Here is a 13,951-nt window from a genome sequence, read left to right as displayed (position 1 = left end):
AGCCTGATATATATCTTATACCTCTGAGCCATAATTAGTTTATTATCCTTTCTGAAATTTCTTCTGTGTCTCCAAAGAGCTCCATTGTTGTACAAAAACTAAAAGAAACACATCAGTGAGACACATCTATGACATGTGGCTTTATTATAATGAGATCACTTAAGTAAACCCCCTCATACACATTCTGCTGCTTTAGACTAAATGTGCATCAACAGTGACATGAATTCAAGCAGAGGCAAATCTGCTTATCTGAAAAGGTTAGAAAGCCTTCGAAAACAGATTATCCGAACTGCGTCAGAGTACAATGCCCCCACAAGACCTCGCTTTCATCGCTTTGGTCTTCTCCGGCTGACTGATTTAAATCTATATCACAACGCCTGTGTGATGCATCAAATCATTCATAAAACTAACCCTAGGCTATGTGTGCTGGTTCCGGTTTGTGGACCTCGGGATGCATATGATACCAGAAATAAACATCTAAAAAAAAAAAGAAGACTAAAAAATACCAGCTTGTCTCTTGTGTGCAGGGGACCGTAAATCTGGAACGAATGAGCTGAATGAATCTTTTCTTTTTAAGTTTAAATAATGACAATTACTGGATGTCAAAGAAAGAAAGAAAGAAAGAAAGAAAGAAAGAAAGAAAGAAAGACTTTTTAATCCAGGTTGTTGTTTTAAATGCTGGAGGTGAATGGGTATGGCTCTTAATACACGTTGAAAGTAACACACTGTAACCGGTTGTATGAAAAAACACAACACTGTAAAACTGGTTGAACTAGTTTAACGTCTGCCTGAACTGCTGGGTGTTTTTGAATACTCTGTGTGGTTACAATGACTTCAGCTTTTACTCTATATACTTTCTTTTTTGTGACCTGATTGAGGTTTAAAAAACTACAGCTTTATTTCCTGTAACCTAAAAAACTCAGTCAGATCAGTCAGAAACAGGGACACCACCACCTCTGACATGATAAAGGGCTTGCTTTGAAACATGGCACACCATCAGATCTAGTTATTTAAGATTAAATGCTCTCAATCAATCACTGGTCCTGTTTGAGTTTGCACATTTACTGTATTTGTGATGCCGTAGGATACAAACAAAACTCAGTGAGGCACAAGAGGATATAATTTATGAAACTTTATTAAAAATCATTGATTTCAGTAAACAAAAGCAGTTTTATGGTATTGCTATTGAACAAATATATTTATAATATCTTATGCAACAATTCGTAATGTATCAGTGTACTGTACAAGATTCCTTCCATACCAAACATTCGAAAGAAAATTAGGTTTGATACAAGCTTTACATATAATAACTCAGTCCAGTCGTTGGAAGATGACCTTGCCAACTCTGCAGTTTCACACCACATCTTTCTTCTGTGTTTCCCATTCCTCAAGAAACACTCTTTCTTGCCGACACCACAAGAAGTCTCAATTCTTCAGGCAGTTCGCTCTAACTTTGGTCACTTTTTAAGAACTGAGACACAACTTGTGGTGATGTCATAAACTCACAGCAAAGCAGGGTTACTCGAGGAAACAAAAATAAAGTCTGTTGTCCTTTTCAGAAGAATGAACCTCTCAGACGTAGGCCCGGCTGGTGGCTGTGGACCTGGCACCGGCGTACTTGACTGGATACTCTGGGCTTTCTTTAGGCGGGCAGGAGCTGCAGAGGAGGCCACCACCCAGGAGCAGAAGTGCAGCCGTGCCCCAGCCGATGTAAAGCGCAGCCCCCAGCTCTCTCCTCTGGGCATTGGTCATGATGGGGTTGTAGAAATCCCTGATGATGGTGTTGGCAGACCAGCAGACGGGGATAAGGATGAGAACACCAGCACAAATGAAGATGATTCCAGCAGCAATGGCCACCTTGGCTTTGGCGCTTTCATCCTCCACAAAGTTGGTGCACTTGCCTCCCGCAATGCCCAGAAGGACCCCAAAGGCAGCAACGATGATGGCGATGACCACAAGAGCTCTGGCAGCCTGAAGGTCCTGAGGTAGAGCCAGCAGAGAATCATAGATCTTGCACTGCATCTGGCCTGTGCTCTGCGTCACACAGTTCATCCATAAACCTTCCCAGATGACCTGCGCTGTCACAATGTTGGCTCCAATGAAGGCTGTGACCTTCCACATAGGCAGGGCGCACACGATGATGGTCCCCAGGAAACCGATGATCGCCAGGGCAAAGCCCAGCATCTGTCGTCCCATCGACACCATGATGAGGTCTTGTTTGAATCACTTGAAAAAAGGCTGAAGAGGTTTCAGAAGCAGCTCAGCTCCGCTCGGGGTTGTAAAGTTAAGTGAACACTGTGGCACATTTACGTCGGTTATAAGGATGTTTATTGAGTAGGTGGAGTCATGACGTCTTTCCCTCTGACCTGAAACCAGAAAGCTTTTCCAGTCCAGCGACATTCTTCACATTATTCATATGCGGACAATGGTTTCGATGAGATGAACATCAGTCAGAAACAACTCTATGTAAATGAGGCTCATAAAGAGGCTCCTCATTCCTGACTGGAACAATGCTCTGCCAGTGGCCAGCCTTTGACGGGGCGAGTTACCGGAAGATCAGGTCCAGTCACTGGTTTCAGGTTTTAAAAAAAAACACAAGCATGGGTGGGAGTATCACCGGATGTCAGACGTTAACGGACGGGCCGTCAACTTATAGTTTAATTTCCTTGATTTTACTTCTGTTCATTTGTCATTGATTTAGGGGTATTTTTCCAGTTAGAATGAAAGTTATTTACGAGGTTTATCATATTTGTTTTTTTTTAAATAAACTGCTCATAGTTTGCAGTAAAATTATTGATTTAGAAAATCCTTTCATATGGTTTATTTAGATTTATAGAAGAAAAAATATATTCTGCCTCTCACTCACACTTACACTCACACAGAAAGACAATATGTTGGGATAATGACTCCACAAACAGTGAAGTGATATATACGTTTTATTGAAATTCTCAAAAATAAAGTGACATTTACAGAAATCATCAACATCTCAAATCATAACTATGTATAAAATCGGCTCATAAATACATCGACACTGATTTATTGGAAAAGCATTTCAGCGTTCACTGCTACACTGCCATGTTGACACAATATTCCTCTCACATCAAGACTTCATGGACTAGAAAGATTTCTACTTAAGAGCATAGAATCAATCCAAAAGAGCAAAACATGTTATGAAATATTCAGAATCATCAGAGGTCACAGTGAATATTAGTGAATTCATTTCAAATCCCAACAATGTTTTGGGATACATACCATCCTTTAGAATTACAATCTGTGTTTTGGTGCAGTTTTACTAATGGGATTACAAATCCTGAAGCCATCCGCAGTCTTTATCCTCTTTCTGTCCTTTCAGTTTTCAGAGGTATTGTCTAGCAGAGTATGTGGTTGGTGCTGCATATGGTTTGTTTGGTAAGTATGTCCCAGTGCCTGAATATGGTCGGCTGGATGCCGGAGCATACACAGGGCCGTACATTGCCGGGTTTGGAGCTGCATAAGGGTACATTGGTGCCGGTGGGTAGCCTGGATATCCATACATGGGTTTTTGAGGAGGGCAGGATGTGGTTAGGATGATCCCACCGAGCAGAAGAAACGCAGCAGAGGCCCAGCCGATGTAGATGGAGGCTCCGATTTCCCTCCTCTGAGTCTCGATTGTCAAGGGGTTCTGGAAGTCTGTGATGGTGATGGCTGCAGACCAGCATACGGGGACCAGGACGATGATGGCAGAAATGATGATGAGACAGCCGCCTGCGATCACCACCTTGGCCTTTGATGAATCTGTCTTCAGGCAGCCCATGCACTTGGCTCCAATGAAGGTGATGAGGAAGCCGATGAAGCCGAAGATGAGGGCGATGATGACCAGGGCTCGGGCGGCTTGCAGGTCTCTGGTCAGTCTCATAACAGACTCATTCAGCTTGCACTGCATTTGCCCAGTGCTCTGCATGATGCAGTTCATCCACAGGCCATCCCACACTATCTGACCTGTCACGATGTTGGCACCGATGTAGGAAGTCACTCTCCACATGGGAATCCCACAGGTCACCGCCACCCCAACAAAGCCAATGAAGCTTATGATCTGACCTGCCACTTCCTTGCCAATCCTCCCCATGTTGACGAGGCTTTGTCTGCGGCAGGAGAGAGAAGCGCCTCAGTACTGATTGTCTTTCGGACTGACGCAGCTCTCTCACTTGTTGTCTGTCAGAAAATGTACAGGAGGAGGGCTGTGTCGTTGTCAAGTGAGTTCTTCTGGCCAAACTAGATTCCTGTTCCTTAAGCTGGAGGAGTGGCCCCTGTTTTTCAAACAAAGCCTTCCTTTTGTTCTTGGGAAAAACACACTTTCATATGCAGATTTCTCTACAGCGGGGTTATTGGATGGAGTTACAACCACTTAAGTGACTTCAAATGTCATGAAACCAGCTCAGACCGGGTATAGATGGCAAATGATCGAATTACCTCTAGTTACGTCCAAACACGCCACTGATAAACAAGCACAGCTAAGAGCTAATCAGATGACCTTATCACGCTAAAGTTTGTGTTTATGAGGTTTGGTACCACTCTGTGAGCTTCTCTTTATTCTTACTGTGTTTTCACACGATGGGATTTTGTGTCACTAATGGCTTCCACCAAACTGGCACCTTGCTTCTCTTAAGGTTAAATATTTGAAGTTGTCGTGTTCTTGAGTTTCCTCTTATTTAGTGTTTCCTGTTTTATTTTGTAGGTCTCCCCTCTCCGTGCCCTATGCTAATTTACTTCCTGCCTTTTGTTGAGTTCTCCCACCACTTTTGGGGATCTATTCCACCCTGATAGTTTTCACCTGTGCTTCATCGTCTCACCTTACTTCTGTGCTTCTGTATTTAGTCTCCGGGTGTCTTGATTTCACTTATCAGGACATCTGTGTAAATCCCCCAGTCCTGTGCCCAGTGTTGTTGTACTCAAGCTCATTCTTGGACTCAAGATCACTTTTTTTTTTTGAAGGTCTCTGTCTCAAGTTTACTTTATTTTTAGATGTTGTGTTAGTTTCTCACACCGCAGTTTGTTTAACTGAAAATACTTTCAGGAGGAATTGAAGTTTTGAGCAACATCAGCTCAAAATATCTTATAATACAACCAGAGGAGAGGTTTTTGAATGATGATTTAAAAAAAAGAAGTATCCTTTAGGCACATAAGCACATAAAATGTGGCCCAGTTAAGACAATGAGCACCAGGCTGAAAAGGAGAACTTATCTATTTATTAATAAACATTGATGAGTCACATGGGGGAAGAAAACCTGCCACATCCTGTGACAGAAACCTCTGTCTGCTAAACAAACTGTTGACGACTGACACCAACTGAAACTGTTTTCACACGCCTACACAGTAACGTGACACTGTACGGAAAAAACACTTTTCTTTTGCAAATAAACACCAACGACTTTTAAAGGAGGCGACTTATCGCCTGTATTGAATCTACATCACCTAGAAAACAATAGTTAATATCATCTCCACTTCATTCCTGCAGAATCAGCTCCTCAGCTTATTATTACTATTTATTTTAATATCATTAGTTTCTCAGACGCAAGCAGACAGTAATCATCCAGAGAGTTTATTTACAGTGAAAGAACATTACAAGATCCAGAAAGACAGAAATATAAATGTGGAATTAGCAGACTGTGTGAAAATAAAAAGACTTTCCTCTGACTTTCCTTCACCTGTTGTTTTTACAATGACGACAATCACACTGTGAAATCCTTACAGCAGTCTTGACTAAATATTTACACAGATGAATTATAATCAAATTACAAATGTTATTTATTCTTTTGCCACAATACAGCATGGATTAAAAAGGCTCTTTCATCTTTAAAGTTTAGACCGAGACGTGAATATTCTGAAAAATAATGAGACATTTCGACAGCAGGAAAAGCACAATAACGTTTATGAAGGCTTTGTAAGGTGTGACAGCCTGGCCCTGTCAGCACAACTAAATGGAACGAAGCCATTGTTTATGCTTTTAACTTGCTTGACGGGGCAAAATGTCAGCTGTGAGAAAGGTCACTTTGACACAACCTCAGGATTCAGCTTCAGTCAAGCAAACTACCATTTCTCTCCTGTGCCCTCAAAAGTCTATGCAGCAAGTGTTAACCATCTTATACATATTCCCTTGATGTGGAGGCTGACTTCACGGGGATGAATTTGGGTACGTAGTGAGGCTGTTCATCTTTGGGTGGGCAGTTCCAACACATCAGCCCACCTCCCATCAGCAGCAGTGCAGAAGCCGCCCAGCCGATGTACAGCGCCGCTCCTAACTCGTACCTCTGAGCGTTGAGCGTTAACGGGTTGTAGAAGTTGGTGATGATGGTGTTGGCAGACCAGGAGACTGGAATGAGACAGAGCAACCCCGAGACGATGAACAAAATCCCAGCCAGGATGCAAGCCTTCGACTTGGATCGCTCCTGCTCGATGCAGTTGGTGCATTTCCCACCAGCGATTGACAATATGATTCCAAAGATCCCCGTCAGGATGGAGATGATGATCATGGCGCGGGCGGCCTGCAGGTCCTGGGGCAGAGCCAGCATGGAGTCATACACTTTGCACTGCATCTGGCCTGTACTCTGCACCACACAGTTCATCCACATGCCCTGCCAGATGGTCTGAGCCGTGATGATGTTAGCGCCAATGAAAGCAGTGACCCTCCACATGGGCAAGGCGCACACCACGACCACCATGAGCCAGCCAATCAGAGACATCGATATACCAATGAGCTGAATCCCCTGAGAAACCATTTTGCCGGCTTCGTTCTTCACACATTAGAATCCAAAAGAGAAAGACAAGTGGGACGATGTGAGCTTGTATTTATATGTTGCTGCGTGAGACGAAGGGACACGAAGACATGAGGGTATGTGATACCACGGTCCACAGCTCCTATTGGCTGGAAGGAGTTTACACACAAACAGAGACCCAGTGACCTTTAGTAGTGCTGACCTGCCAGAATCCAAAGCTTCAAGGTCGGACACAAACACAGTTTCTGTTGTTGTATCCATCAACATTTCATTCTCTCACCCTCCCTGACTAAGATCACAAATAAAAAACTGACTTGACTGCATTTTGACTCGGTCTCGGACAAAGAGGACTCAAGACTTTATTTCAAGACCGGTCAAGACCACAGCTGCCTCATTTGTGAGAAAACTTTTTCATAGCAGCGATTTACACATAAAATAGTAGAGTAAACACAGATGTTACCAATGATATGAATGAACATAGTTCATATTATTATTGTTTTTTTATTGACCTGCATAAACTATCGCCTGGTGGTCTTGTGGTCCTCGACCTGACCTCTCCTGTCCTCTTTACTGTAGTTTTCTGTGCCATGCAGGTGTTTGTCTACAACTTTTAAATTATGAAACTGCGGTGGGACAAACTAGACATTATTAAGTAAATAATATAGAAACTCTGGTGATATCCCTACAGCTGTGGTCTTGACTAGTCCCGAAATAATGTCCAGTGTCCTATATGTCAGAGACCGAGACAAGACCGGGTAAAAAAAGCCCAAGGCCGAGACCTTCAAAAAGGGGTCGAGACCAATCTCAAGTACTACAACAATCTAAGTAGAATCAATTAAAACGCCCCCTCCACCTCAGTTAAACTGTCCCGGTGAGGGAAACGCTTTTTGGGGGCAGCCCCTGGACCCCCCTAGAAGGTCTAAGGTCCATCCACCACAGGCTCACATAATCCTGTATCACTGAATGTGCATTATCTGGTTTATCTGGTAACATTACTGCTGTCAGCGCCGCCCCTCCATACCCGCAGATCACGCGCTGTGCGTAGGGGCCCACGATCCATGGGGGGGGCACATTTCTCTACAAATGTGCAAAGGACGTGCATCGCTGCTGTAAAGCACCAAGTCAACCCGAGGCAGGGAAAAAGAGGCTGCAATGACTGACAGCACGCAGCATCTGACCAATCAGCGGTCAGAGATGGCCTCCAAACAGCAAGATGAGAAAGAAAAAGTCAAAACAAGAGGAGGCTCGTGCTTCACTTGAAGGTGGATATGTTGTTGAAATAAACAGACAGAAGAGAGGATGGTTCTGTCCAGATGTGGACTGGAGATTCAGTTTTCCAGCCGCCCTGATTATCATTTCTTGAATGTCTTGTTACCTGCATATACATTCACCTCTGCTGAAAAAAGGAGTGATTCATTGACCAGTTGGTGGTCGTATGTTGGCTCAGGTTTACAGCGTATGAATCTATGCTATCAATAGAAGTTTGGGGCTATTTTTATGGAGGTAAAATGTCGCCATCTCTTGGTGATAATTCATAACACTCACATGTAAGATTAGATACGATAAAAAAAAGATAAATTAAGATTATCCTTTATTTGACCCACAATGGAGAAATGTAAAGCGTTGCAGCAGCATTGGAGTATTGCAATAACTTGTGTCTGTCAAACTTTCTGTAATAAAACCACAAAGAGTTAATCTGAAAAACACGCAGCAGCCTGTAAATCCTGAGAAGGCTGCGAGGCCTTCGTCTGCCGCACCCACAGAGATTTGACTGAATTCACCTTTTTATACGCAAATTTTAACCCCGGCTCACTCTTCTTCTCTAAGAAGTCAGAAATTAATCAAGCATAACATTCAACCACTAAAACTAATTATTCTGTTCAGGGAAATAAATAACTATAATTTTAACATCTTAATCAAAGGATAATAATGTGCTTTACTATTCTCAGGTTTTCTATAAAACAGTAAAATTGATGGATAATAATAATAATTTAATTTTAGCAATCAAAATATTGTTAAAAAAAAAAACATTTTGGTTAAAGAGCTTCTACAAACTGGTGCATGAACCATTACAGAAACATAAAAAAAAAAACATAATTACCAATGTTGTTAATTTAGGGCAGCTGTGGCATAAACTTTACATTGGGTGGTGGTCTAATAAATTTGTTAAGCACTGTACCTATGTAGGCTATATACTGTCTGGTCTTGGTTATGACCCTAATTCCACATTTGATACAGGATGTGTTATTTTGTGAACAACAAGGGGCAGTGTTTGACAGATAATGACTCAAACACTGGAGGTTTTTAAAGAAAAAAGTCCACATACATGAGGATTATACAAACAGTTTAATTTATAAACAATCTCTTATTAGGTGTGCACATAATCTACAGTGTATTTTGTTCCTTTATGATTGGTAAATAACCAAAATGCAGCATGATCAAGTATTTACTTTATAATATATAAAATCTCTTTAAAGTTCAGTCATCTCCCCAAATTCTTTTATGTCTGCTCATAGAAAAAGAGTATTTTACAGCTTGTTGTACATTTATTTTTGTTTTGTATTCTTTTCATAAAGGGTTAGGGTTGTGGCTTTTAGTTATTAATCATCTAAGACCCGTCGAGTATGGCAGAGCCACACCTTCTGGTTTCTTCCTGCAGCCTCCTTTTTCTCTCACGATGAAGCTGTTTTAATTTGTTGTAAATAAAACAAAATGATTCCAGGTTGACATCTTAAAAAAAAACTTTATTTACAGTTTCAGACATTCAAGTTTGAACAATGAAATGAAATGTAAAAGGGTACAAATGGATGAAAACAAAGGAAAAGTAATACAGATTCAATCAACACAAAGTCACACGTTCGATATGTATAATATGCATCTTTTTTTCACTCCCACTGATGAAGCATTTCTCTCAGTCCACATAAACAGCTGTCTGGGTGTGGTGCACACCTCTTTATCTTCCCACTGATGAAACAAATCCTGAGGTGCTGTAACTCAACGTGAAAGTACCAAACCAAAAATCACTGATGCTTATTTGATTCAAGTCTTTTTTCAAGTCTATTGGCCTTCTCATTTGTCTCTTCTCTCCTCAGACGTAGTCCTTGGGTCCAGTTGAACGGGCAGCTGAATACTTGGCAGAGTAGTTATCCTTGGGAGGGCAGTTGGCACAGAGGAATCCACCACCCAGGATGAGGAGGCCTGCGGCCCCCCAGCCGATGAAGAGTGCAGCTCCAAGCTCCCTCTTCTGAGAGCCCATCGTCAACGGGTTGTAGAAGTTATTTATGACGGTGTTTGCCGTCCAGCACACAGGGATGAGGCACATAACACCAGCGATGATGAAGAGCACACCAGACGCCACGCCGATTTTGGCTTTGGAGCCCTCATCCTCCACGCAGTTGGTGCATTTACCCCCTGCGATGGACAGGAGCAGAGCCACGATGCCAACCAGGATGGAGATGATGATGAGGGCGCGGGCAGCCTGGAGGTCATTTGACAGAGCCAGCATGGAGTCGTAAACCTTGCACTGCATCTGGCCTGTGCTCTGGACCACACAGGTCATCCATATGCCCTCCCAAGTGGTTTGAGCAGTGACAATGCTCTGACCAATAAAGGCCGTCACTTTCCACTGGGGTAGGGCGCAGACAACGATGGTCCCAATCCAGCCAATAATGCACAGGGCAGTGCCCAGCATCTGGAAGCCAGCTGACACCATGTCTCCTCAGAAAAGCTTCTTGCAAAGTTGTCCCAAAAAAAAAAGAAAGAAAAAGGTCCAAAAGTTGTATCTCTGGAAGTCGGTTGAGTTTTGCTTGAGAGATCCCCAAAAGTGAATGTTTGGCCAAAGTTGGAGCGGGTCTTTTATACACTTAACCTGGGAGGGGTTTCACACACACACACTGTTACACAGAGCTGTGACGTGATGACTATCCCCACCGCCCCTGCACTTGTTGTGGGCATGTGTCATCATGTTACTGTTTGTCTCATGTAAAACCGTGGCAGGTGGAAAAGCCACATTATGACTCACCTGTACCGAGAGCAGTTTAGCAAACTTTGAAGAAAAAAAAAAAAAAAAAACAGCCACACCTTCAGAGTTAGCTCGCTGTCTTTTGGTTCTGTTTGATTTCTAACGTGTTTTCTGTCGTTAGGAGAAACCTGCTCAGGTACAAAATGTAACAGCAGTTTTGTTTCAAGGTGTTTACTTTGTTTTTTTTGTGTTCATTCAGGCTAAAAGAAATAAATACAAAATATTTCATTTGTAATAGAAATGAGACATAAAGTAAAGATTTTAAGTTTCAGTTTCAGGGTTTCATCAAACACTGACTGTAACTCGGCAAAGTGATAGCTGACATCGACACTTCAGTTCATATTTTAGGATTTTTTTTTTAAAAACAGAAACACATTTCATCCGTCAGGAATTCGCTTGTGATGTTTGAGGTTAACCTTTGACTCTTTTCAGCCGTGGGAGTTTTCAGTTTCCGACAAAGTCAGACACACAAATTGTTCACTGTTGACTAATCTCAGTGAGCGAGTCTTTAGTTTACTATTTCTTCGTTTTTAGAATTAAACACGTTAAAGAAAATCGAGTAAGATTCACTGTTGTGAAAATGACTAGATCAGTTTTTCTGCAACATGATAACTGTTAATGTCACAAACGAAAATGCAGCATATTGTTCAAACATGTTCCTTAATAACTTAATTACTTACCCTTAACCCTTTTTATTACACGGTAACAATAAAGTACATATCACCCTCACACTGGTTTAAGATCAATATAACAAGGCGACACCTTTAGAAGTATTTTGTCTGAGCATGCCTGAGAAGAGAGAAGATGTAGTGTAGGTGAAAGAAATCAAAGCTGACCTTGCAGTGATGTCAGTCCTTAAAGGCTGGGCGGCTGCAGCCTTCTCCTATAGGTTGCTTTGCGAGGAATGTGTGCACCTTGCAGTCCGGGGGTCCCACTTGATGTATCGATAGTTTTCCTCAGCAGTGAGAAGACAGCAGGAGGGAGATGTCGGGGAAATGGCAAACACTATGCCAAGTGATTCCAGTTGACAGACTGTCGCGAAAAGAAGGAATAGTGAGGAGGGGGCAAAGAGAGGTAGAGAGAGAATCAGATTGTTTCAGAAATGAATGGAGGCAGTGTTTAAGAGCCAAAACGGCCGTTAGGACTATAATGCCTCTATTTTATCCAAGGTAGGATCATTAAAGCTACTTCGGCCTGGCTATGGAGATTGGGTTCCACACACAAGGAGGCAGGGAGGAATTTCCACAATTAAGAATTTGAGGAGAGATGGTTTCAGGGTGAGATTAGTCCCGATGTGCAGATCCTGATAGGCCTCAGTGACGCCACAGTCATATGTCTCATGTAAACAACCATCTAAAGGGTGTAGCAACTTCATTTTCTCTACAGCATGTGTATATTTTTACAGGGTGTAACAGATGAAGTCATGCTCAGTGGAATTTGTGGTTATGTGAACATGTTTTTGAAAGAATGCTGCTGAATTAATCGGTAAAAAAGAAAACTAACGAAGAGGAGCTCAAGTAGGCAGCTTTGCAAAAGGGAACAGCACAAATTCTGCAGCAAAATGTCAATGATTCGACTCCATCAGCCGTGAGAAAGTGCCCGAGGCGAGCCGGAGTGACAAGTGTCAGCAGGTAGTCCAAGGCAAGCCCAGACTTCACAGTAACGGCTGGCTTTGGCTCTCACCCAAGCGAACAACCTTTAGTTAAATTATATCAACCTGCAACCTGCAGCGAGGAGAGGAGTGTCTTACTGCAGCCATGTTTTTGTATTTAAAAAGTTGAATTTAAATAAAGTTAATCAGCAGATATCATGAGTATAAAACACCATTTGTTGATGTTCAGGGTGAAGAACTACAAAAGAGTTCAAGGTTTGAATCAAGGTCTCTGTGTGTGAAACTGTGTCAGGCTGATGTTTTATGGCGTAATAAAAAATTGTCCTTAGTTACGTTGTTTGGCGTTTTTTTTTTTTTTTTAAGATAAAAGAAGAGTTTCACGTGTCAGAGTGGAAAGTATGCGTGTGCATGTGATGGCATCGCGGCGAGCCCTCGGGCGGTTGCTCGGGTACAGTCACAGTTTCAGTGGGTAATTTAAGCACAGCGAGTATCTTTGTGAGATTTGTGAGTCATGCATGTTCAGACACGACACACGGTCACATGACACAAACAGGAACCTGTCTTCGAGAGTGACGCAAGAGAGCGTGGCCTCGAGAGAGCGTGGATCTATATCTCATTTTGGATGAGACAAAGGTTGTGACAGGTTCGTACTGGAACTGCACACCCTCAGTTCCTCATCCGTGGGAGCGTCTTCCATTATTCATGCACTGTTGTAGCCAGTTCCCAGTTCATCACGGGACATCACAGAGACATAGAGACAACCATTCATGCTCACCTAGCAATTTAGAGTCACCAATTAACCTGCATGTCTTTGGACTGTGGGAGGAAGCCTGGACAGAACCCACGCAGACACAGAACATACAAACTTCAAACCCAGAACTCGACGTATCAAACATATCGTCACTTTTTTGGTGTGTTTTGTGACTTTGGACTCATTCTGCTGCACGGCCTCGGCTAATAAAAGCCAGACGCATTAGCTGCCGTGCAAGCTGCAAGCTGTAATCCATTTTTGCTGAGAAACAGGGAGTGTCAGAGGGTTTGTGTTTTGGCCTGGGGACACTTCGGTCCCTCGTGTGTTTGCACAGTCAAACAAAACACAGCAATAATTGTCAGAAACAACTTTCATCTCCTTATTTTTTGAACCTTATGAACCTTACTGTATTTTTCCACGTTGTTTCCATCATCCATCTTTCAATCAATGGCAAAACAAACACAATAACAATAAAATCAGAAGGAAAGTGAACCGTGGAGAAACAACAACCTGCAGGAGACAGCAGCACCTCATGGAAACTGGTCTGACTCGCTCCCGTTCTCATGTCAGGTGACTGAAGCAAGGTGCTCTGCAAGTACCTACATGTACTTTTCTAAGTATCTGCACCTGCAGAGAATTCGGTGAACTCCCTAAATAACGTACCCATCGCTTTATATAATCGAACGACTCCTGGTAAATGTAGAACGACATTAAAAGAGACTGCTGTCAGTCTGAATATATGTTTGCACGTGCATCACGTAAAACCTGAAGTTATACAGAGGTAAAATCAAAGGGTTCAGCTGTTCCTCTGTCTT

General features: G+C 42.5%; 5 protein-coding genes across 6 annotated transcripts in view; all 5 read right to left on the bottom strand.

Annotated features, from left to right (window-relative positions):
• cldnj (claudin j) overlaps positions 1–13,951 on the bottom strand; it is a 38,416-nt gene that overhangs the window by 9,323 nt on the left and 15,142 nt on the right. For both annotated transcript variants that reach the window (XM_019272964.2, XM_027279986.1), the window contains one exon: positions 11,610–11,805. The gene's annotated coding sequence lies outside the window, so the exon portion shown is untranslated. The remainder of the gene's footprint in view (positions 1–11,609; positions 11,806–13,951) is intronic.
• Positions 1,118–2,305, bottom strand: LOC109136656 (claudin-4). The gene has a single exon (XM_019272970.2). The coding sequence runs from the start codon at positions 2,203–2,205 to the stop codon at positions 1,573–1,575; it is 633 nt and encodes a 210-aa protein (XP_019128515.1). The 5' UTR covers positions 2,206–2,305; the 3' UTR covers positions 1,118–1,572.
• Positions 2,895–4,196, bottom strand: cldnf (claudin f). Its single transcript, XM_019272963.2, has one exon. It carries the CDS (start codon positions 4,103–4,105, stop codon positions 3,356–3,358), a length of 750 nt encoding a protein of 249 aa, XP_019128508.1. The 5' UTR covers positions 4,106–4,196; the 3' UTR covers positions 2,895–3,355.
• On the bottom strand, positions 5,563–6,780 carry LOC109141676 (claudin-4). The gene has a single exon (XM_019272969.2). It carries the CDS (start codon positions 6,753–6,755, stop codon positions 6,120–6,122), a length of 636 nt encoding a protein of 211 aa, XP_019128514.1. The 5' UTR covers positions 6,756–6,780; the 3' UTR covers positions 5,563–6,119.
• cldna (claudin a) lies at positions 9,491–10,593 on the bottom strand. Its single transcript, XM_010749921.3, has one exon. It carries the CDS (start codon positions 10,462–10,464, stop codon positions 9,841–9,843), a length of 624 nt encoding a protein of 207 aa, XP_010748223.3. The 5' UTR covers positions 10,465–10,593; the 3' UTR covers positions 9,491–9,840.

This window comes from Larimichthys crocea, chromosome VII (assembly GCF_000972845.2).
Source record: "Larimichthys crocea isolate SSNF chromosome VII, L_crocea_2.0, whole genome shotgun sequence".
NCBI lineage: Eukaryota > Metazoa > Chordata > Actinopteri > Sciaenidae > Larimichthys > Larimichthys crocea.
This window is presented reverse-complemented; position numbering and strand designations above follow the sequence as displayed.